Source organism: Mobula hypostoma, chromosome 18 (genome assembly GCF_963921235.1).
Source record: "Mobula hypostoma chromosome 18, sMobHyp1.1, whole genome shotgun sequence".
Lineage (NCBI taxonomy): Eukaryota > Metazoa > Chordata > Chondrichthyes > Myliobatiformes > Myliobatidae > Mobula > Mobula hypostoma.
Genome location: NC_086114.1, coordinates 40186352 through 40211769, shown reverse-complemented (window position 1 = coordinate 40211769; position 25418 = coordinate 40186352). Strand labels below are relative to the sequence as shown.

The window sequence follows — 25418 nt, the reverse complement described above, 5'->3', positions numbered from 1 at the left end:
AGGGGATCAGGTGTGCGTGCACGTGTGCTCCTACCTGCCGTAGATGTGGGAAGGAATCCAATTTGGATGGGTGCGTTAAGCATGCATAATGTCCACATACATATGCATTTTGAATATATTTGCTGATTAATTGGGGAGAGGAATGCATGGAAATTTGTGACTGCACTCCATCGCCCCTCTGCCAGCATATAACTACGTGCCTGTTTGTGCACTTGTGTGTGTGTTTTTAAAGTTCAGTTTCTAATGTTTAAGGAAACACTACTGAGTTTCCTTGCCAGACTTGGTTGTTTACCATTTGTTTTGAAATGGTTTCCTTGGAACTATGACGAGGTTGTACATAGGTGTGACCTGGAGCCGTGCTTAAAGGCATATGCAATACTGATATTGTCAGTTTAAGATATGTGATGAGAGATTTTATTAGGAGCAGCTACGAGGGCTTGGTGCTGTATGTTTGTGTCATTACCTTTGTTACTGCTGCATTAGCAGAGGTTTGCAGATAAGGAGGGTGAGGGATGTCCTGACAGAAGTGTATAGGATTATGAGAGGCATAGATGGGGTTGATAGTCAAAATCTTTCTCACATGGTATTTGTAGCAAAAGCAAGAGGGAGAGAGGAGGTATTTTAGAGGGGACCTCAGAGGTAAGTGTTTTTTTTACAGAGTGCTTGATATCTAGAATGTGCTGTCAGATTAGGTAATGGAGTTATGGAATTTGATAGAATCAATATATTTATGAAGCATTGAGATAAGCACAAATAGGCGAGGCATAGAATGGTACAAATCTAATCAGGATCAGATTTATTTTCACTGAATTATAATATGAAAATTGTTCTTTTGTGGTGGTAGCACAGTACAAAGAGATAAAAATGAATATAAATTGCAAAATAAATAAATCAGGGGCTCTCTCCCAATCTTCTCTTGATAATAACACTGTCCTCAACAATAATGGGCCATGAAGACACCTTGCAAAGGATGGAGACCTTCTTTTGTCCGAGAACCACCTCTCTGCAAAGGCAGCTATCGACAAAATTAATATAGAGCATTAAAGCACGGCACAGATCCTTCAACCCCTGATGTGCCTACATTTTAACCTAGTTTAAGTTCAATCTAGCTCTTCCTTCCTATATAGCCCTCTAACTTTAATATCATCCATGTGCCAAAGAGTTTCTCAAAAATGCCTCTATCACTACCCTTGGCAGCATGTTCCATGCCCTTACCACTGTCTGTGTTTTTTTAAAAACAAACTAACTTCTGACATCCCCTTGTACTTTCCTCCAATCACCTTAAAATTAAGCTGCCTTTTATTAGCCGTTTCTGCACTGGGAAAACGTCTGGCTACCAACTTGATTTACGTCTCTTTATTATCTTGTGCACCTCTATCAAATCTCTTCCCATTCTCCTTCGCTCTGAAGCGAAAAGCCTTAGCTCGCTTAACCTATCCTCATAAGGCACACTCTCTAATCCAAGCAGCATCCTGGCAAATCTCCTCCACACCCTCCACGTCCTTTCTAAATGAAGTGACCAGAACTAAACACAATATTGCAAGTGAGGTCTTGCCAGAGTTTTATAGAGCTGCAACATTACCCCATAGCTCTGACTAATGTCTGCCACCACACTTCTTAACAACCCTATGAACTTGCATGCCAACATTGAGGGATCTATGGATGTGGACCCCAAGATTCCTCTGTTCCTCAACACCACTAAGAATCCTCCCATTAATCCTGTACTCTCCCTTCAAATTTGATCTTCCAAAGTGAATCACTTCACACTCTTCTGTGTTGAACTCCATCTGCCACTTCTCAGCCCAGCTCTGAATCCTGCCGAGTCCCATTGTAACCTACGACAGTATTCTACATTATCCACAACTCCACCAACACTTGTGTCATCCACAAACTTAATAACCCACCCTTCCACATCCTCGTCCAAGTCATTTATAAAGTTCACAAGAAGCGGGGGTCCCAGAATAGATCCCTGTGGAACACCACTGGTCACTGACCTCCAGGTAGAATACACTCCATTACAATTTCCATCCATACATTTGAAGTTGGGCTCGCCTGTGATAAATGGAGAAGATAACAGCATCTGTTAATCATAAGTTGGAACAATTTTATTCATACTGGAAAAAAATGGTTTAACTACATAACACCTCATAGGCCTGATTTTGTTCTCACAAGTCAATGAATATATTATAAAAAAAATCACTCCCTACTCTGTACATAGTTTTCTTCTTTTGATTGTTCTTTCTTTCCTCTCCTTTCTAAGTGTATACCTCACATAAATATTATGTGGAGATTTGTGACAAATATGGTTATATGATATATATGTACAGTATCTGAAATACATCTTATGAAAATGTTTGATGATGAAATTCAATAAAAAAAATTACAAAGAAAAAAGAATGCACTCCATTACAACCACCCTTTGGCTTCTTTGGGCAAGCTAATTCTGAATCCACAGAGCCAAGCTTCCCTGGATCCCATGCCTCCTGGCTTTCTGAGTGAGGGAACGTGATCAAATGCCTTACTAAGATCCATATGCACCACATCCACTGCTCTACCTTCATCAATGTACTTTGTCACATCTTCAGGGAATTCAGTCAGGCTTGCGAGGCAAGACCTGCCCCTCACAAAGCCATGCTGATTGGACAATGCTTCTCCAAATGCTCGTAAATCCTGTCTCTAAGAATCCTGTCCAGTACTTTGCACATCACTGAGGTAAGATTCATTGGTTTATAATTCCCAGGGTTAATTCTACTTCCTTTCTTGAACAAAGGAATTATATTTGCCACCCCCCACCCTCAAACATCTGGTACTACCTCTGTCACAAAGGTCATCACCAAGGGTGCAGCAATCTCTTCCTTCACTTCCTGTAGTAACCTGGGTTATATCCCATCCAGCCCCAGGACTTATCTATCCCAGTCAAATTCTAAACAAATTAAAGCCGCTGATGTGCCTCCTTCATAATTGAATCAATGATAATGATAATTCCTCTGAGACGTTAGTGCCCAGAAACTTGAAGCTGCTTACGATTTTCACCACAGAGCCCTAACTGAGGACTGGTGTTTGCTCTCCTGAATTCCCCTTCCTGAAGTTCACAGTAAGTTCCTTGGATTTGCTGACATTGAGCGTGCTGTTGTTGTAACGACACTAGTCAACCAGCCAACCTATCTCATCCTTGTAGGCCTCATCACCATCAGAGATTCTGCCAGCAATAGTTGTGTCATCGGCAAATTTATAAATGGCGTTTGGGCTATGCGTAGCCACACAGTCCCAACACCAGAATCCCAAACAGGGATTCTATTCCTGTTAGGTGCCAAAGGTGCTCAAAATTCAGAAAAATTGTAAAATCCCCACTGCTTCATGCGGATTTCCAACTCGCGTCCATTCACTGATGGTATACTGGAGCCCAGTATAAATCTTGGACTCAACAATCTACCTCTTGAACCACCCACCGTCTGCCAGCCCAAAACTTGCTGTTCCATCTACACGTCCCACTTTTGTTTATCAGCCGTCTCAGGACTCACAGAAATTCAGTGGGATGTGTGTGTGTGCAAGGTGCAGGATGCAGCACTGAGTGAGAGGCTTCCAGCCCCAGCGTCAGCTTGTTAACTAACAAAATACAGTTTGCCATGTATTCTGGCTGCTGGGCGCCACCTGGTGGTTCCTATTGAGTTGTGCAGGTGGAACTGGGTCCAAACAGTCCAGCAAAAACTCTGTTGTGGCAAAGCAACACCAGCTCTTCAGAAGCTACTTAGAGGTGACTTAGAATTTGTCCACTTTAAGTCCAACTTCAGATTCTAATCTGCAATAATTACTGCTTCTGAATTGTGGTTTGCGGGCAAGCTACACGTTCGCTTGCTGACGTCTCAGCGGCTAACCACTTTACTAATGTTGCAGAGACAGATAGGAAAATTAGTTATGATAAGGGTGTCATAGGCCAAAGAATGATATAGAGGGGTTCAGTGAGTGGGTTTGTACCTGGTAGTGGGACATGCAAAAATGTCCATTTTGGCAGAAAAACACAATTCCTTGGTGAGAGACTGCAGAGCTGTAAGGTGCGGAGAGATCTAGATAATCCAGTGCATGATTTGGAAAAGGCCAATATGCAGGAACAGTGAGAAGTTTGGATCACGGACAAAATCAGCATTAGGGAATAGAAGGAAGTATATGCCAGGTGTAGAAAATTGTGATTGAACAAGTCCTTTGAGTTTTATAGGGGATGTAGGGGAGAACTTGGGGAAGAAATTTGGAGGGCGAAAAGTGGCTCTGAAGATCAAAGAGAATCTCAAGACCTTTTTAAGTATATTAGAAATAAGAGGGTAGCCAAGGAAAGAGCAAGTTGCCATGGAGACCAAAGGGATCATCTTTACATGGAGCTAGGGGATAAGATGCTGAGAGATCGTGATGCTGAGGGCCAGAGCTCACTGTTTAAGGTAAGGAGTCACCCATTTAAGACAGTTGAGCTTGTGGAACACTCTTCCTCAAACAGTGGTAAAACCTGAGGTTGAATATTTTCAAAGCAGAGGTAGATAGCAAGGAGGTAAATAAGGTCAGTGCTGCATCTGAACAGTCCTGATCTGATTAAATAATGGTTCAGGCTTGAGGAGCCAAAGGCCAACTCCTGCTCTGAATTTGTGTGTCGGTATGATATGAAAGCATGTTGATGGCAGTCTGTCACACGACGCTACCCCCTGTCACAGAAACAGGCCGGTATCCTGAAGGGCATTGACAGTAGCACTAACAATGTAGAAGGCTGGAGGATCAGGAGTTGGAAGAAGATTAAGAGATATTTCTTGGCATGTAGCTGTTCTATTTTTGCCTCTCCGTGGCACACAAGTTACAGAAATCGGTTTCCAAATCTTAATAGTGTGTAAGAAAGCAATAAGAAAAAATGTTTGTTCCATTATCCCTTTAAATACAAGACTAGTAATTCTGATTCAGTTTGTGTGTGTGTTTTATTCCCACAAATACATAACCTCTGGTGATCCAACAAATACTTGGGACATCCCCCTTAACTCTTGTTCTTCTTTGATCTTGATCCCTTATCATCTATCTCATTCTGATATTCAAATTTTTTTTCATACACAGTTAACAGAGTCATGAGTATGTGACTGTTATTCTGAGGTTTGTTAGTCTTCCTCCTTGTGTTCATGGTACTGAGCCTGTCCTACTATAGACCTCAAATCCCATTGTGCTCTCTGCTCTGACTTCATCACCCCTGAAGCCTTTCCTCCATGTTTAATTTCCTATCCCATCCATGGTCACACTGTGGCCCTATCACCTCCCGTGAACTTTACGTTCATTGCTTCAATTGCTGACAAGTCCTGGCTCCAATAACCACCTTGTATCCCTTATCACCATGTCCCACTGCTCTCTCCCAGCCTCAGCTCCATCTGTCTCTTTCTTTGGGAAATGCTTCCCAAGCCAAATGTAAAATACAAAGTCTACTTTGAGTTGCCTCTGTTCTCCATGAAAACTTTTGCAGCTGTTGACCTGTTTATTTGCTCAACTGGTTTCCTTTAAGTTTAATGGCTTTGCCCCAGAAATTCCTCTGGTCTCTCCCCTTCTGTTGCTGATCCCTGATTTATTCTCTGTCTTCACACCCTCCCGTCTAAAACGTTCTTGCTTTGGATATATTCAAACATACAAATATGATGATGATACATCTTCACCTCGTATCATCCACAGTCCCCTCTAACAAATCTGCTCATCAATCCAGGATTATCCTCACAAGTACAGGTGACTGTTGCCCTCATCCTCACCCAATTTCCTCCCACTATCATTACTGACTTTTCTTACAACCAACCTTCCCCTTTTGCTCCATTTCCCAGTCATAAACATTTTCCCCAACTGCCAATATCCCCTTGATCTCCATTCAAGATTTGCATGGTGCTCATGGATGACTTTACCCCTATAGGCAAGGCCTTTATTTAGTTGACATTGGTGTGAATCCCTTCTCCTTTGGTATCATTCTCTGCATTTCCTAGCTCTTAAAACACACTTTCCGTAAGTTTTTTTCCTCACATTCTCTCCCATTTACAAACGTACATTGTGCCTTCACCACACTCATTTTTCCATCCAGTCACATCAACCTATCCACACCATTTCACCTACCTTAGCCATTTGCCAGCTGCCTCTGAGATCACAGGTACTGTCTCCTCTCTTTCAAATTCACCACCATCACTTCCCTCTGTATATGATCCAGCAGTGAATCCCTGTCCTTGCAGTCCTCAGTTCTACCTCCTGTTCCCTTCTGGAGATTTGTCCAGCAGGTGTCTGAGTCTCTGCAGATACAGCATTAGCCATATCCCCTCGCTCTCAAGTGTTCCCTTTCCTCCTGGAGCCTCTAAACCACTGCCTGGCTCGGTGGATCCTCTCCTCATTGTGTCAGCATTTACCTGAAGTATCTTCAGCCATACCTTCTGTCCCACATCCTCCCGGTTTCTTCCATGAGCTACGTGCTTCAGCAGATTTTCCTTCTTGACCCCCACAGCCAGGGAAATACGTCTGTCACTCTTTACTTTATACTGCTGGTCTCTCGGTCCGCTGTCCACAGGATGAGTTGGCACTTGCGGCTGGTGAATCTGTTGTCACCTGCTTTGTCTCCTGCCCTCCACCTTCAGTAAGTCTCAGCTGACCTGCTGATCACATCCAATCTTACTCCAGGTCACGCTTCTTGCTTGCTCCTGGCCGAGATCCGTTCACTCCGTTTCCTTCCATGTTGGATTTCTGATCCTCCTCATGTCGCCCTTGTGATGGTTTTATCATTTCTGCACTTACCTTCAGCCATTTATACCCAGAGTGCTGTAGTCTCTGCCTCTCCCCAACTCCAAGACTCCCCACCTTGCTGACCATGGTTTTGATCTTCCTGTCTTTGCTTTTGTGATATTATTGTGTTTTAGCCACTATGCACGTGGGATTTGCTGTAAACAGTAAGTCAATGTAGCTGTCACAAACCTGTTCTTTGCTGTGTATAGTGAGTTTATTGTTGGTTTACAGATCACAGACCTGCTTTAGCACTTACCTGGAATGAAGAGTACTGTATGAACATCTGTATTAGGGATGTGTAATCACTGTTGGTACCCTGTTAATGACAGTAAACAAGGCAACAAGGCAGCTGTTCACCCTTTTACCCCACTAACCTTCCAGCTTCCATCTGTGGCTGGTGTTGGTGAGGAGATCCGGGCATTGTTCCAGAACTCTAAGCTAACCCTTCCACTGGAGAAACTGGCAGGAGTGAATCCTAGGCTGGCTTCCCAACCCTCCAAGTTAAGCCACCGAAGCAGAGGAGGGAGTGTCAAGCAAGATGTAAAAGCCATCTTTTCCACATAATTTATGTTGAAATTTGTCCCTTTCTGGCACTGAGGGAGGTTATTGTGTTGGTGAGCAGCTCTTTGGAAGAGCTAGCCAAGCAGATCCATGTTTCTTTCCTGGTGATCCCTGGCAAATTCCATTTTATTTGCTCTCTGGGTAATGGAGCAATACAGCGTGGATGCAGGTCCTTTGACTCAACCAGTTCATCCCGACCGTGGTGCCCACTGAGCTCGTCCCAATTTCCTGCTTTTGGTCCATATCCCTCTAAGGCAGGTATTCCCAACCTGGACCCCTGGCTTAATGGTATTGATCCATAGCCTGGTTCCCTGCCACTCCATGTACCCATCCAATTGCTGTTTAAATGATAACCATTCTACTTCCATCAGCAAATTCTCTGTCAGCATTTACTCTCCACTCTCTGCCAGGAAAGGTTGCTCCTCACCTTTGCCTGCTCACCCTAATCTTTAAAGCGGCATTGTGGAGTAGTGGTCATCACAATGATTTACAGTACAGGCGATCTCGGTTCAATTCCCAGCGGTCCCTGTAAGGGGTTTGTATGTTCTTCCTGTGACCTCCTGCTCCGGTTTCCTCCTACAGTCCAAAAACTTACCAGCTGGTAGGTCATTGTAAATTGTCCCATGATTAGGCTAGGATTAAATCGGGGGATTGCTGGATGGCATGGCTCGAAGGGCTGGAAAGAGTTATTCCACACTGTATTTCAACAAATAAATAAATCTAATATTGGACTCCCCTACTTTGGGGAATAAACTGCTAACATCCACTTGCAATGTAATGTTCCAATCCCTGTACTCATTGTTACGATAGATGAAGGCCAGCATATTAAACATTGTTTTCTACATTCTGTCTACCTGTGACACCGCTTTCAACAAATTATACACTTGTAGTCCACACCATAAGTAATTTTGCTACTATTGTGAAAAGTGGAAGCCCCAGAGATTGTTAACAGTGTATGCACATCCCTAATGTTGTGGGTTTTGTACTGCATGTTACTTGGCTGTCACCTCACGCATGCATGTAGCCATATATCTTTGTCCTTTTGACCTTGCATGCAGGAGGTTAAACACATAGGAAGTGCTCATAACCGGAGTGCTAAGCCATTCTGTGCCACAGCCACGTCCAACTCATCTCCCAAAGTCATAACCTCACAGTACAACAGCCCATCTGGCCTCTATTCTGCAGCCAAAGTGGAGGAAGTCAACAGTGCCCTCGACTCCAGGGTAGCTTCCAGCAGTGCTGAGCCAAGCAAGATGTAAGTACCACATACGCTGGTGTTTCCCGTGGGAACCATGCCAAAATCAAACCTCGGCTTTGCATTCAGTTGATTGCTTACATGCTCTCTCTGCCCTTGTAATTGTGCATTTCTAGTTTCTCAGGGACCTGTTATTGAAAAGAATCAAGAGTCAATCTGAATTTTGTATGAGATAACTGTGTGTAGTTTTTAGCCCAGATTGACCAGGATCTCAAGGAGGCCTTTCCGACAGGGCGGTGAGAAGAGAAGAGCTTACGATCAGTGGACTTGCTGGGTCATTTTGTAACACAAAATATTTCATCCTCTGTCTGATTCACTCGTAATTTAAAAAAAACTCTCTGAGCTTTCTCTTTGCAGGTTCTGTTGGAGCCAGGTTTCCTGCACAAGCACGACTTGTGGCCAAAGTTGGACTTGCTTAACTTTAATTGATGTGCCAACTTTATGGAGGGTGAACAAGCTGTAACTTCACTGTCTGTGTTTGTGCTTCCTTCTTCAGAGACCAGCTCAGTTTCAGCGCGCATTCAGTCTAGTAAATCCATCCGTTAGACGCACGTCCAGTGGCAGCAGGTGCACATTGTTGTTTTACCTCAGCTCAGTTAATATGACGAGGTGTCACAGTCCTGAAGCTAATGAGAAAGCATAATTTCAGGGCAAGTTTATAGTTTGCATTACCAGTGCAGAGCCTTGCTCACTGGGAAAGTGTGAGTGTATTATCTAGGTTAGCCAGAACTTCCCTCCTGGGTTGTCTCCATCCAGGCAATGCAGATCCCAGATTTCAGCAACATAGGCAAACTTTAGATCCATCTTTCTTTAGATAGTTGGATCTATAGAAGCCTCATAAATCTTGTGTGTCCTAATCTTCATTTACAGATTTAATAAGAATCTTATTATTTAATATTCTTATTATTAATAAGAATCTTATCATTTAATATACTATTATTAAATTTAATAATTGAATAAGAATGCATGATTGCATATCAGACACATAAAATTATCACTTGATGCTGTTAGGAGTTTCTTTAACTGTCTTTGAAGACTTAGGCTGCATTATCTTGCTTCTTAAATACATTGTTGTCACTGGGATTTCTGTTCTGGTGGATCGAGATTAGACATAACCAAACACAGGGATGTCATAGAGGTGGCTACGTGTGACATTGTTCCACCTGGGAGCAGGGGAGATGGGGATGTTGGTCGGTGCAAGTCATGAACTGTATCACACTTGGGTACAGCCTTACTGGGCACAGGTCTGTTTACTACAGAACATTGGGATACATTATTGGTGGAGATAATTGTCTCCCAATATAACACTGGGATATAGAACACTGGTTGATGTACAGTGCAGGTTCCTGTAGAGCACTGTGGGACAGACCTATCACTGTGTAGCTTTGTATACAATATGAATGGAGACAAGTCTTTTGGGGTACAGTGCTAGTTGAGATAGGTCAGTTACTTGGTATCACTAGGGTACAGTGCTAGTTGGGACAGACCCGTTCACAATTATAACACTGGTAGGTCCAGTTTTTTATAGAATGGAATTGAGATATGGTGATGGGACTTACCTATCACTATTCCAATGGGGTACAAAGCTAGTGGGTACAGATTTATCACTGTAGCCATGGTGAGGTAGTGGCGTGTGGAGTATAACACCAGGGTATATTATTGATAATGGGTGAAATTTAAGGATTTGGCTTAACAACAATGTAAGCAAATACAGTGAGTTCCGGTTAATGGGGTCAACGGTTAATCGGGGTACAGCTCTTAAAGAACAAAATCCAGTGGAGAAAATAACCAGGATTCCTTCTGTTTATTTGGGATACCATGTCGCTTAATTAAGGACCTCCATCGCCCCGGACATGCCCTCTTCTCATTGCTACCACCAAGGAGAAGATACAGGAGGAGCCCGAAGACACACTCTCGGCATTTCAGGAGCAGCTGCTTCCCCTCTGCCATCATAATGGACAGTAAACCCACGAACACTACCTCAGTATTTTTCCCTCTCTTTTTGCACTACTTATTTAATACACTTACTGTAATTTATAGTTTTTATTACAATGTATTGCAATGTACTGCTGCCACACAACAAATTTCACGACATGTGTATGCCAGTGATGTTAACCTAATTCGGATTAATTGGGACGGAAGACTGCTACCGAAGTTTCTAACTGGCGTCAGTCATGTGCACTAGTGTGGCTGTTAAACACTACTCTGTGCTTAGTGTGAACAGTTTTTAAGTAGCATCAGTTATGTGTGCTTGTGTTCAAAAAAAAAGTAGTGATTTTTGTCACTGATAGTTGGCGAGAAATAAGCAGTAAGACAATTTAGAATCATTTTACTCACTACAGTTTCAAGCATTCGGGCTTGGAGAAGCTATAAACATCCAGGAGTGAAATTAAATGATTTCACTACCTTAACAAGTTGGGAACTATGAAGAACTTGAAGGTATCAACCATCATTTTGAATGTTACAATGAAAATGAAGATTTGGAAGATGCAGTCATCAAAAGCATTGTATGAAGGCAATCCACTATCTGCACTGATTTTATTCAGTTTTACAATCAATCAAAAGAACATGGCAGCATAGATTGGATGAACTCCTGCATTGATAACTATTTAACTATAGTTTTATAGTACTATGATAGTATTGTTAGTCTTCTAGTTTGTTCTGTACTTCATTTAAATACCTAATTAGTTACTCAGTTAAATGGTAGTTTGTCTGTTTTATACGTTTTAACTAGTTCCATGAAACTTCGGCTAATTGGGGCAGCCGCTTAATAAAGCCAAAATGTACTGGTCCCGATGTGTCCCAATTAACCGGAATCCACTGTAAATGGATTGCTTATTGTCATTGCATTAGCTACTGGAAAACTAGAAAAATCTCTTGGTTACCAGCTAGGCTGCGGTTGGATAAGGGTCGGGAAATGGAGCCCAATAATAAGGTATTATTAGATATTATACTGTAGATAAGATGTATAGAAGCCCAATAGAGGGACATTCTCTCTGTCCACCAATATACCTGATGATAACAGTGTTTACTGTGTATTGTGAAGTAAACGTTGCTGACACTTGAATCCTTACTAAGGTCTCTGACAGTGTCTTTCTTTCCCCATCATCATGCCATTGCTTGCTTTTCTAAAATCATTCCTCTCCTCTCTTTCATAATTCTTAAAATTAATCCTGCGCTCTAGCCCACTTTCTCCTACTGGGTTCTTTCGAGCTCCCCTTGCCTCTGTATATGCTCCATCTTCCTCTTGCTCGCCATCAGCTTTCCGCAGGAGGCACAGCACCTCCTCCATCCCGAGCCAACTCCGGGTCGGACCCGAGGAGCTGAAGGAAGCTGCCCAGTACTGTCCAGCAGGTCCGGTGGAAGTGGAAGTGCCAGGGCTTCGAGTGGTTCACACTCAGTTTAATTCTCCTCTGCAACTTTATTCTCAGCAAAACATTATGGACAGTTTGCAGGGACAGATCTCAACCCTAAGCCCCACTGCTGGCAGGTAACAAGCCCTTTTTTACTGTGCTGTGTGTTTCATGGGTGCGGGGTTCTGGTTTTGCTGCACACTTGCACGTCACTTTGGGCTGATTTCCTGCACACATTTTGGTCTGGGCTGCTTGGACTCGGCTGCTTCTATTTGCCGTTGAAGGCTTGACTGGCAGCTTTATGTCAATATTTTTATAAAGTCCCCGACCTATCACTCCATCCCTTCCCCATCACCCTCACCTAGGATAATAAAATACCACGGCCTGTTGGGTTTTGTGCTTCACGTGTCCCCTCTCCCGCCTCTGTTCAGAAACCCTGCTGGTTTATCATTCCATTTCTTTTCCTCTCCAATTTTTGCCCATTTTCCTTTCATTCAATACTATTCACCCCCTCTCACTTCCACAGTAGAGAGGGGTTCCCAACCTGGGATCCACAGACCCCTTGCTAAAAGGTATTGATCCATGGCATAAAAATGGTTGGGAACCCTTGGTATACAATGAAGTTCTTCAATCTCCTGACTGTGAACCAACTAGCAACACACATTTATTCAAATCCTATGTAAATCCATTTTCTCTTACTCTCCTCTGGAACCAATCCACAACTCTTTTCCAACACAGTTAGTGACTGAAATCTCCCTGTCGACATTCCCAGTGTTTCTGGAGATCACAGCACTAAGGAAATTAAAACTGAAAATGGAGTACAGACTGGAAAATGGGGATAGATTTTTTTTTAATCAGAATGTCAAGCCAAGCTCACTGAGATCAGATTACTCCGATGTGTCACCGACCAGCAAAGTACAGGTTCAACATCCAGCAAGCTCATTTTAATATCTTGTGTGGGACAGTCCCATCGATATCTCAACTTCCCTTTAGACAATGCTAACATCATCAGACCCTTCAGGCTACCACTGATCTGTGTGTGAGTGTATTTATTTTATCAGTGGGCAATAAAAAGATATGAGGAGCAAACATGCTGAAGGGAAGCGCTGGTGATGTTGTCTGAGCATCAGGTCTTGGCACTGGGTAAAAACATAGCTTCCGGTAACAATAGGCTCTACAAAGCAGCATGTCTACTGTCCCTAGGATCTTATTGGACATAGAACTTTTTCGAAAACCTCTATTGATGGCAGAGAAATGGCTGGTTGTGCACTCTATTTAGAAATGTCATATTCTTGGATTGGAGGTCCAAACCATTTCAGGTCAAGGCAAAGGAAGAGGGGGACAAATGGAGTTAAGCTGGGTCCCCTACCACTGACTGCTGTTGCTGAAGGCAATTACTGGGGTACCCACTGTTGGGCTTTTTCTCCTGCACAACATATTCTTTGATCGAAGATGTGCCATCAACTCTAGGAGAAGGGGAGTGAGGGGCAGTGAAAGAAGGTTGAACCTGGATGGAAGAAAATGCAACGCTCCTAACCTCATTGAGTCAGACAGAGAGAGAGAGAGGAACCAGGCCATGTGCCACCAATTCCTTCAGTACACCACTCTACAGATTTCCTGTCAGAAAAAAACACCCATCAACACTGCCCTCTGCCTCTAATACTAAACCAGTTGTGGATCCATTTCACCCATATACTGCAGATCGCTTTTGCCTTAATCTTCAGGACTAGCTGACCATGCAGTACATTATCAATACCGTATGCTTCATACATATACTATCTACCACCTTGCATACCTACTTGAAGAAAAATAAACAGATTTGTGAGTCTCAACTATAAACTAGGATGATTTGCAGCGGCCAGTTACTCTTCGAGCTTTCACATCTTGGAATCTGGAGAGAAATCAGATCAGCCAAGGGAATCCTTGGCCACAAAATATATACATGTTTCCCACAGCTGTCACCCAAGGTCAAGATTGAACCTGGATCTTTGGTGCTGTGAGGTATGCTAAACTATGCCACTTTGCACCCGGAATTATCGATTACATCACAACAACAAGTTTCTGTTTAATAGAGTTCCAATGCATTTTAGTGGCATTTGGCATTTGGCCCTTGCCAGTCTTCTTGGGCCCCCTCATCACTCTTTGTCATCTTATTGCTCCTTTGTTGCTCAGGTGTTTAACTAACTTCTTACAATCCTCTCATTTGTGCATTTCAGCTGCTTCCTGCAGCCAGCCGATATCTGCTGGTTACTGTACTCAGATTGCATTGAACTACATTGACATTGCCCCAAATTTTGAGAAAGATGTTTTTTTAAAAAAACAATCATTTAGAATGACCAGCCCTTTTAGAGGCAGAGTTTGAACCATGTAGATCCTCACAACTGCAGGTAAAAGAGACATTTCAGCCCAATTCTATAGCTGGATAAGAAGTCTTGTAGCAGGATGGCATCCATCTGAAAAAGCATAATGCAAATGGAGGCAATCTGGAACAAAACAGAAAATATTGGAAGTACTCGGCAGGTCAGGCTGTGGAGGAAGAAACAGAATTAATATTTCAGATTGATAACTTTCCCTCGGAGAAATCTAACTCTGCCTCCTGCAGAATTTTTTTTCCGTCTGTTCTTTATCTTGGCCATGATTCTTCCAAAGAACTGTCAGATTGGGCTGCATAGACAGATGGCTGTTCACCCTCTATGTTTGAGTCAGCCTTTTTAAAAACCTGACCCTAGCTCCCAATATTTTTCATTAGTCCCACACGCACTTCCCTTCTAGTGAATGTTCATTTTAGCTGCCACCAACTTTTCTCCCAATGGATCCCAATCATAGGGACTCTGTATTAAAACTTTAATGATCCCTCTATTCCTTTGGCAATTATCTTAAATATGTGCTTATTGTCAAATGTCATCTATGAACTCCAATGTATTGGAACATTAGGTATTGTGAACTGGCTATTGCTTTCAATAATAAAACACTGATCTATGTACTGAAAGTCTTGTAATTTACACATCTTCAAGTCATCCCAAAGCACCAAGGCTTGAAAATGCTGCTTAAGATTGTTTGCAAATCTTTTGTCTGAACCTCTCTCTCTCTGCCTGCTCACACAATCAACTTCAGCAACCAAGGCTGAACTTCAGCTGACTGCAGCAGGTTAGCGCTCACTGGTTTTAAGAAAAGTTGCTGTTTTACTGAACACTGCGCATAGCGGGTAAATTATGTTAAAGCACAAAGCTAGGCGGCTGTAGAGGAGCTCGCTTACTGGTAGCACGGGGAGAGCTTAGTCTGCAAAGATTTCTGACATACCTGACCCTTTGGGGTGCAGTGAGGTGGGGATGGAGTAATTAACAACTTGGGCTAGACTGCTGAATACACAGAGCTCTTTTTCCCAGCATAAATTTGGGAAATACCCCAGGTTAGTGAGAGAGGCAAGTGATGAGAATGCTGGGGCCTTGACCAAGATCTTCATGTTGCCTTTATCAGCAAGGTCCCAGAGAACATTGACAGGATGCAGAGCTGAGTTGAGCTGAGAAGTGGCAGATAGAGTTCAGCCTGGAAAAGTGTGAATTGTTTCATCTTGGAAGTTTGAATTTGAAGGCAGGACACAGGGTTAATGGCAGGATTCTTAACAGTGGGAGAAACAGAGAGATCTTGGGGTCAATATCCATAGATCCCTCGAAGTTGCTACATAAGTTGATAGTGTTGTTACGAAGGTGTATAGTGTGTTGGCCTTCATTAGTTGGGAGATTAAATTCAGGAGCTGTGAAGTAATGTTACAGCTCTATAAAACTCTGGTTAGAGCACACTTGAAATATTGTTTTCAGTTCTGTTTCCCTCATTATTGAAAGGATGTGGAAGATTTAGAGATAATGTAGAGGAAATTTACCAGGAGACTGCCTTGGATTAGAGAGTATGTTTTATGGTGATATATCTTTTGTGATAAGATTATGAGAGGCATAGATAGAGGAGACAGACAATATCTTTTTTCAAGGGTGGAAATGTGTAATACCAGAGGGCATGCATTTAAGGTAAAAGGGGTAATTTCAAAGGAGATGTGAGGGACAAGTTTTTTTACACAGAGAGTGGTGGGTGCCTGAGATGGTGGTGGAGGGAAAAACATCAGAGACTTTCAAAAGACATTTAGATAGACACATGAATGTGAGGGAAATGGAAGGATGTGGACATTGTGTCAGCAGAAGAGATTAGTTTCGATAGCAATTTGATTAGTGATTTAATTGGTTTGGTGCAACATTGTGGGCCCAAGGGCCTGATCTTGTGCTGTCCTGTTCTACCAGGATAGGTTGACCACGATAGTACTTTTCTCTTTTGAGTGAAGGAGGATGAGAAGTGACTTGATAGAGCTTTACAAGATAAGAGGCATAGATCAAGTTGATAGAAACTTTTTCCCAGGGCAGAAATGGCTGATGCGAGGTAGTATAATTTTAAGGAGCTTGGAGGAAAGTGTACAGGGAATGTCAGATGTAAGTTTTTTTTTACACAGAAAGTGGAGTATGTGGAACATACTGCTAGGGGTAGTAGTAGAGGCAGAGATGGCACGTGGACACCCAATGACTTTTTCCCAGGGTGGAAATGACTAATACCAGGGAGAATAATTTTAAGATGATCGGAGTAAATCATGGCGAGGATTTCAGAGGTAAGTTTTTATGCAGAGGGTGGTGGCTGCATGAAACAGTGGTCAGTGGTGGTGGTAGAAGCAGATACGTTTAAGAATCTCTTCGATAGGTACATGGTTAATAGAAATAGAGGGCTATGTAGGAGGGAAGGGTTAGATTGATCTTAGTTATGAGCTTTGCGCAGCATTGTGGGCCAAAGGGCCTATACAGTTCTGTGGTGTTCTGTGTTTTAAATTTGAGGTTTTGCACTTTGGGTGACTGAAAGGGTACAGTAAACTGCTAATGGCAAGACTCTTAACAGCATTGATGTGCAGAGAGATCTTAGATTCCAATTCCATAGCTCCCTGAGTAGCTGCTCAGGTCTGATATGGAGGTAAAGAAGATACAGTATATGACAGGCTCACTTTTCTTAGTGGAGGAAACATTGAGTTCAGCACTTGGGAAGTTATGTTCAGTTTTATTAAACGTCGGTTAAGCCATGTCTGGAGTAGTGCATTTCGTTCTGGTCACTCCATTATAGGAAGGATGCACAGACTTTAGAGAGGGCGCAAAAGAGAGGATGCTGCCTGGATTAGCGAGCATGTGCAAAGACAAACTTTTTTCTCTATTTTTCTCCACAACGGCAGAAGCTGAGGGAAAATCTAAAAGTTTATAAGGTTATGAGAGGCATGGCTATAGACAGTTCATGTTATTTTACCCAGGGTTGAAGTGTCTAATAATAGAGATATTTAAAGTGAGAAGGGGTAAGTTCAAAGTGGAATGGTGGGTTGCTGGATTGTACTGTCAGGTGTTAGTAGAGGTGAATATGATAACAGTGTTTAAGAGGCTCTCAGATGGGCACATAAATGTTAAGAAAATGAAAGGATATGAACAAAATGTAGGAAGAAGGATCAGTTTAATTAGGTATTCATTACTAGTTTGATTAGTTTGGCACATCATGGGCCAAAGGGGCTTTTGGCTCTGTGTACTGTTCTGTGTGCAGTGAACATCCTGCAGCACGAGGGATGTGCAATTCAAGGAACTCTGAAACCCAGAAAGGCACAATCTCCAGTAAAGCTGCAGCAGCAGATGGGTGTTGATATTCATCGGGGCTCTGGACAGTCAGGGCATTTGACTGCTCATCCCAAAAGAAAGGCAATGAATTCCCAGCCAGTGGGTATACAAGGAATGGTAAGAAGGAAGATTGGCTGGAAAGTTTCCATCTTGTTACATCCCACTGAATAAGCTCGTAAGCTTGGTTCACTTTGGCCATTCCATAAGCATGCAGAAATACTGTAACTTGTGGGGGAAGGGTGGTGTCAATGACCTCCTTGGTATCTATAACCAAGGGCAAATGTGTGTGAAGCAGGTAATTATCATGATGACGACATGCAACTAGAGATGGACATGAGGGGTTAGAACAGTAGGGTCTACTAGTTACAATCTAGATAAGGGGGATCCAGTGTAATGTTTCCAAATTCATTGATAATATAAATTTTGGTGAAAAAGGAAGTAACTCGTGGAGGGCACACTGTTTGCGTAGGGATGTTAATGGGGTAAGTGAGCGGTCAAAAAGGTGTCATATGGAGCATAATGTGGATCAAGACTGGGTTATGTGTCCTGCAAGAATGGAAAAAGCAGAATATTGTTTAATTGATGCTAAACTGTTCAGTGTTGGTGTTCTGGAAGTTTGGTAAATTTGTGTGACAAAATGAAGTGGAATATTGGTTTCTATTGGAAGGAGAGTTAGTGTACAGTTGGAAAATCTTATTACATCTGTACAGGTGTTTCTTGTGACTACAGTAGAAGCACAGGGGCAAAGCTTGGTGCCTTTTATGAGTATATGAGGATTTGGTCTAGAACTGGAGGAAAAATTCCAGAAAAGTCAAGTTCTAGACTACCTCCTCTAAGAAAAGCATCCTCATAACAGTTATCCTGTGGAGATCCCTCAGAAATGAGGGCACCTCTCATTCTAAACTTCAGAGTTGTTGTTTCTTTTTGTCTTGTCTGCCCCTTTAAGAGAGAGATGATGAGAGGAATTTATTTGAAGAGGGCTTTGAATTCTTGGAATTTTTGTACCTCAGAGAGCTGTGGGTGTTTAACTATGTGGGTGCTGGCTCATACACCACTGAGTAAGGCATTGTCCCATCACACACTCCCAGTGGCAGAATGAGTTAGGCATAGAATAAAGCACCCATTCACTGTTCATATTTATCAACTACAAATATTTTTGTAATGCTAGTCCCAGTCACTTAGTTCCAGTGTGATCTCCACATGTGATTAGAGGAAGAAAATCCAATCATTCGCTTGGGAACTTATTGGAAGGTTGATGAAAGTTGGACAATTTAAGTGCTTGTTTGCAATCACCTTTCACTGATGGCTTTATGTTGCATGATTTTGGCATTGGGACCTGACGAAAGACCTTCAACACGTTGTCCGTAATATCAACTGGGTGACTTGACGTTCTGTGTTTCTCTTATGTGTATGTTCTCCATTCCAGTTTGGAACCAATGAAACTGCCATGTAAGCCCGTGGTGGACACAGAGTCTGAAGTTTACAAAATGCTACAGGAAAACCAGGAAACAGAGGAGCCGCCTCGACAGTCAGCCTCGTTCCGTGCACTACAGGAGATCCTGGAAAGCGAGGCCAATGGTAGGATCATGAGGCCCCACCATCAATCCCCAGGCCTTCCTACCCCTGCTATTGTATTTTCTGGAGTTTAGAGCTAAGAATGCACTCATTGAAATATATAATATTCTGAATCAGGCTAATCCTTTCCCCTGGTGGAAGTGTCTGGAGCCGAGAATTGCTACTTCAAAATAAAGGTTGGCCGGTCTAGGCAGAGGAGGGAAAATTACCTCTGCCACAGGGTGTTGAATATTTGGAATTCTCTTCCTTGGAAGGCTGTGATGATTGAGTTACTGGGTGATGGATGTTAATGGAAACGTACAGTAAAGTGTTTCGTTTTCATCAACCACCAGTGGAGTCTGAATGTATGCTGACGGCAACCCACAAGTGTAGCCATTCTTCCAGCGCCAGCATAGCATTCCCACAACTAATCCATGTTTCTTTGGAATGTGGGAGGAAACTGGAGCACCCAGAGGAAACCCACACAGACATGGGTGGGGGGGGGGGGAGAGGACGAATGTTCAAACTCCTTACAGACAGTGGAGAGTTTTGAACCACAATCGCTGGTGCTGTACAGCATTACATTAGCTGTTACACTGCATGCAGGACAATATACCCCAATGACTTGGCATCCACAGCTGTACGGTGTAATGAATCCCACAGATTCACCAACCTCTGGCTAAAGAAATTCACCCTCATTTTTGTTCTGAAGGAATTCTTGAAAATTATTTACTAATGTCTCCGCAATCTCTTCAACGGTCTCTTTCAGAGCCCTGGGGTATAGTTCATTTAGTCCAGGTGATTTATCTACCTTCAGATCTTTCAGCTTGCAAAGCACCTTCTCCTTAGTAATAGCATCTATATAGAAACAGGCAGGTTAGACAAAGGAAATTCAATAGATGTTGTTTATTTGTATTTTCAGAAGACTTTTGACAAGATTCCGCATGAGCCACATAATAGCATGGACAGAAGATTAGCTGACTGGCAGAGGCAAAGAGTGGGAATAAAGAGGCTTTATTCCCACTGGTCAATGATTTCCTTTCTTTTGCCTTCCTCCCTTCTGAATGGGTGGAGTGATATCTGCACATTTCCAGTCCTCTGGAACACTCCTCAATCTCTTCAGCTCTTTCAGAACAATAGGTTGTAATCCATCTGGTCCAGGTGACTTATCTGCCTTCAGGCATTTCACCTTCCCAAGCACTTCTCTCCATAATAGGAACTACAGTCAAAGTAGATAACCACAATGAACTGCACCTGCCATGCATTTCCCATTTTGTCCAAGTCATCTCGGATCTTCTGCATCCTCCCAGATCACACTCCCCACCCATCCCACACCGTTGTGCCAACTGCAGTCTTGGAGATTGCCCTCATCCCTGCAGTCCCTGCAGTCCCCACAGTACAATTGGTTTAGGAGTTCCAGAACATATATGATTACATTTCCAATTAAATGTGGTGGAAGGGCTGCGATATGGTGAAGTGACATGAACACTTAGTGCCCACCTTATTAGGTACACCTGTACACCTGCTCATTAATGCAAATATCTAATCAGCCAATCACGCTGCAACAACTTAGTGCATAAAAGCATGCAGACATGGTCAAGAGGATCAGTTGTTGTTAAGACCAAACTTCAGAATGGGGATGAAATGTGATCTAAGTGACTTTGACTGTGGAATGAATGTTGGTGCTAGGTGGGGTGATTTGAATATCTCAGAAACTGCTGATCTCCTGGGATTTTCACACACAGCAGTTTCTAGCACTTACAGAATATGGTGTGAAAAGACCAAAAACATCCAGTGAGCAGTTCTGTGAGCTGAAACACCTTATTAATGATCGGAGTCAGAGGAGAAGGGCCAGACTGGTTCAAGTTGGCAGGAAGGTGACAGTAACTCAAATATCCACACGTTACAACACTGGTGTGCAGAAGTGCATCTATGAATGCACAGCACAGCGAACCTTGAAGTGGATGGGCTACAACAGCAGAGGAGTGCAAACATACACAATCACCACTGTATTCGGTACAAGAGGTACCTTGGCTTGGATCAAGTGATGATGTTCACAGGTCTTTTCATTGTGGTTGATGACTGCGGCAGTAATACAGTTCAGACATAGCAAACAACTTAATAAAAAATGAAGGATTGCAAAAGAGGAATAGTGAGGTAGTGTTCATGAGTCCATGGACCATTTAGAAATTTGACAGTAGAAAGAAACTGCTTCTAAGATGTTGTGTGTGTGTCTTCAGGCTCCGGTACCTCTTTCCTGATGGTAGTTATAAGAAGAGGGTATGTCCCAGGTGGTGACATCCTCAGTCATGAATGTCACCCTTAAGGCACTTCCTTTTGAAGATGTCCTCAATGGTGGGGAGATTTGTGCTTGTGATGGAGTTGGCTGTGTCTAGAACCCCCTGAAACCTCGTATGACCCTGGGCATTGGCACCGTCCGTACCGAGCGGTGATACGACCAGTTAGAATTCTCCCCACAGTACACTTGGAGAAACTTGCTGGAGTCTTTGGTGACATATGAAATCTCCTCAACTCCTAGTGAAGTATAACCGTTGGCATGCCTCTTGTCATGATTGAGCCCAGGATCGATCATCTGAGATGTTGATGCCCAGGAACTTGAAACTGTTCACCCTTTCCACTGCTGACCCATCAATGAGGATTCGTGTGTGTTCTCCCAGCTTCCCGTTCTTGAAGTATTAATCAGTTCTTTGATCTTGCTGATGTTGAGTGCAGGTTTGTTGTTGCGACACCACTCAACTAGCCGATCTATTTCACTCCTGTCCTCCTCCTCGTCATCATCTGTGTCAAAGATAGTAGTGACATTGGCCAGTTTATAGATGGTGTTCAGTCTTTGCCTAGCCATACAGTCGTGTGTGGAAGGACTAGAGCAATGAGTTTACCATGCATCCTTGAGGTGTGTCGGTGAGGAGGAGTTGTTGTTCCCAATCTATTCTTAATATGGTCTCCCATGTTACTGTTAAAAATATTGTTGGTACTCGCAGGTTATGACGGGGTTCTACTCCTGAGCACTGCCCATAACCTGGACCGTTTGTAAGTTGGAAGTGAACAACAGTATGTGGGAGAGCATCACGGAGCCAGCAGTGGAGGGCAAGTAGGCACAAGAACAGTGGCTAACTCAATGAGTAGGTGAGTGAGTCTGCTCAGCACTGCCATCTCTGCCCAGTTTAACCCAGCTCCTGATTTTTGTGGTTTATGCAGCGAGGGGGAGGTAAGAGAAAGTTTACAGAAATGCCCCATTCCCACCCCAGCAGAAGTTACCTGCAAATCTGCAGCAGCCAGCAAGCCCACCCCCATCCATCCCTCCAATTTCCCAAACACTTATTCATATGTACGGTAGGTCAGAGGTTGGCAACCTAGGGTGAATGCATGAAGATAAAATAATTCTGTTTATTTTAACCCTGGCCTTGTCTGACTTTTTCAGGACAGACTGAGAAACCGTCTGGGTTCCGAAAAGTAAAGGCTCCTGCGACCAAGGTTGGCTCGACGGTGGGAAGTGCACAGAAGCTGCCTGTGTGTGAGATCTGTGACACCGGGATAGTGTGAGTATGGTACCCGTCGTCTAACCACATTGCACAGTCTGGCCTGGTGGGGAAGTGGGGCTGGCCTGAGGTGGAACCAATAGGAAGGGACTGGTAGTTGCAGGGGCCCAGCTGATTGAGGAGATGCCCAAAGGTAGGAAGGAGGAGGCACCAGGGAGAAAGGAGGAGATTGGGGGGCAGGATTTAAGGAGGCTTGGGAGCAGCTGGGGGAAGGCAATGTCCATTAGAGGGATGACCCAGATGTAAGAGCTGCTAGGCAGTGGTGGGAAGAGCTTACAGTAGACATCCTGTATCTGTGCCCCGTGCAAGATCTTGCCAGGAGAGGAGGAGTGGATGTGGTGAGGGATGGTGAAGGGCTGGAGGGAGATGGGGAAACATTATGGTTCTCTAATGATCAGAACAATGGTCGGGATGCTTGGCACTGGTGTTGTGGTCCATGAATAAATCTTTGCAGAGTACGGGGAGCAGAGCCTTGCTATCATTGAACGGGAGCATTTATGCCCATTTCTGTGTAATAACTCGGCCTCTGTAGTACTTCCTCAGAACTTCACTGAGCACCTTGTGCAGGTACCTGGGTCAGAGCCTGATCTGGGGACTGAGCCCCGGCTGTCATTTTATACCAGGTTTTATATCTTTTATCAGATGGGGAGAGAAACATGGAATAGCCCTTTGGCAGCAAATCCTTTGCTCGTTAATTGGGCAGGTTCTGCCAGGTCTTTTCATTGTGTCATTGTTCAGTCCGTGAAGGTGCTGTTGCAAAATGCCGTGCATCCTTGCTGGCGTGCTTTTTGTGGCAATGTTCCCCTGAGTCATTCGGACTAGAAGTGCCAGAATTTGGATCGGTGATCTCAGTTAGGGTGCAAAGGGAAATCCTTCTGGGGTCCTGGGCCTTGCCCATTAACCTATCCTGACGGGCTTTAGAGCACACCCATGCAAATACTGTGAGGTTTGGATTTTCCTGTGCTGTGATGCCCATTGTCATTGAATATCCTTTCTACAATCAAATTCCATTCAGGAATCTTGCTGATCCCTTTCCCTTATCTGGGGCACGTGCACCCAGCACAATTGGCCACTGGGAGTGGAAAGCTCCCACACACATGTCTCTCCCTGGCTGACATTTCAGGTCAATGAGCTTTGACGAAACTGAGGCAGCACATTACTGGCTGGTTTGTACTATCTGTTTAGGAAATAGTAAGGACTGCCTGACCGTGGTATCTGTTTGGAACTGTTGCAGGGGAATGATTGTGAAAGTGCGCGACCAGTTCCGCCATCCAGAATGCTATGTCTGCTCAGACTGCGGAACAAACCTGAAGCAGAAGGGACACTTCTTTGTGGGGGATGCCATCTACTGTGAGCAGCACGCCAGGGAGCGATCCACGCCTCCTGAGGGTTATGATGTCATTACTGTCTTCCCAAAGTCATAACATTTCCCTGTGAACATAAACCTGTGGAATAACCGGCTAAGTTTGCATGCCTACCTATGTACATGAACTACTTTTCACACACTTTTAAAAAAAAAGTAATGGATTCCTGTAATCACTTAGTACAAAGGCTTCTGTAATGCAATGAGGTGCAATTAAACTACAGATGTTTAACTTTGATTTTTGCCTTTATTATCCAAATGGTTCCTCTTATCTTCTTTTCCTTTCTTCCATCTTGAAAGGCATTGACCTGGTAAGTGAACAGGTCCACTGAACACTGCTCTCCCCTCAGGAGTAGTTACGTAGGTCTCCAGTCCTCCTGATCCCTCACTCACTCCAGGCAGGGGTGCAGTTCCACAGCTGCTCCGGATCTTCCGTTCTTTGAGCGAGAGCCTGAACAGAGTGTTGGAAGTCTGCTAAGCTGCAGGTGATGGTGTTGGTTTATGTATTTCGGGGAGGTGGGGGGTGGAATAACAATGAGCTGCCCTTGCAGCCTCATCCGATTTCCTGTTCTCAGCCCCGGCCAAGACCTGTGAGCACAGTAAGAGATGGGGACGGATAGGTGGATGCCTGGATTCATCCTGACTCAGTTACTCAGTTTGCTGGTACTCACTGGGAAACACAATGGTCTTTCCAGTAGTGAAAACATCCAATGATGCTTCACAGTAGTGTAACCTAGATAAATCTAATACCGTATCTTACAACAAGCAAAACATTGAACATGGGTAGGCTTAAAGAACATTTTAAAACTCTTCCTGTCGCCTCCTCCATCTCCAAATCCAGGTTGCAGCGAGTGGCCCACTCAGTGATGCTTTGGCTCTATAAGGCACTGGTGAGGCCTCACCTTGAATATTGTGAATAGTTTTGGGCCCCTCATCTTAGAAAAGATGTGCTGGCATTGGAGAGGGTCCAGAGGAAGTTCACAAGGATGTCTCCAGGAATGAAAGGGTTATCATACGAGGAACGTTTGATGGCTCTGGGTCTGTACTCGCTGGAATTCAGAAGGATGATGGGGGATCTCATTGAAACCTTTCGAATGTTGAGAGGCCTAGAAAGTGTAGATGTGGAAAGGATGTTTCCCATAGTGGGAGAATCAAGGACAAGAGGGCACAGCCTCAGGATAGAGGGGTACCCTTTCAAAACAGAGATGTGGAGAAATTTGTTTAGCTAAAGGGTGGTGAATTTGTGGAATTTGTTGCCACAGACAGTTGTGGAGGCCAGGTCATTGCGTGTATTTAAGGCAGAGGTTGATAGGTTCCTGACTGGAC

At 43.6% G+C, this 25418-nt stretch overlaps 1 protein-coding gene across 2 annotated transcripts in view; it reads left to right on the top strand.

Moving 5' to 3' along the window:
• pdlim1 (PDZ and LIM domain 1 (elfin)) overlaps positions 1–24323 on the top strand; it is a 90181-nt gene extending 65858 nt beyond the window's left edge. Inside the window, exons 4-8 of one of the 2 annotated variants that reach the window (XM_063070771.1) lie at positions 9078–9148; positions 11766–12071; positions 19042–19193; positions 22612–22729; positions 23964–24323. In XM_063070771.1, coding sequence (XP_062926841.1) covers positions 9078–9148; positions 11766–12071; positions 19042–19193; positions 22612–22729; positions 23964–24153 — 837 coding nt within the window. In that variant the 3' untranslated portion in view covers positions 24154–24323. Of the gene's footprint in view, positions 1–8384; positions 8582–9077; positions 9149–11765; positions 12072–19041; positions 19194–22611; positions 22730–23963 lie in introns of both variants that reach the window. The other variant, XM_063070772.1, reaches the window with a different exon arrangement.
• The last annotated feature ends 1095 nt before the right edge of the window (positions 24324–25418 follow it).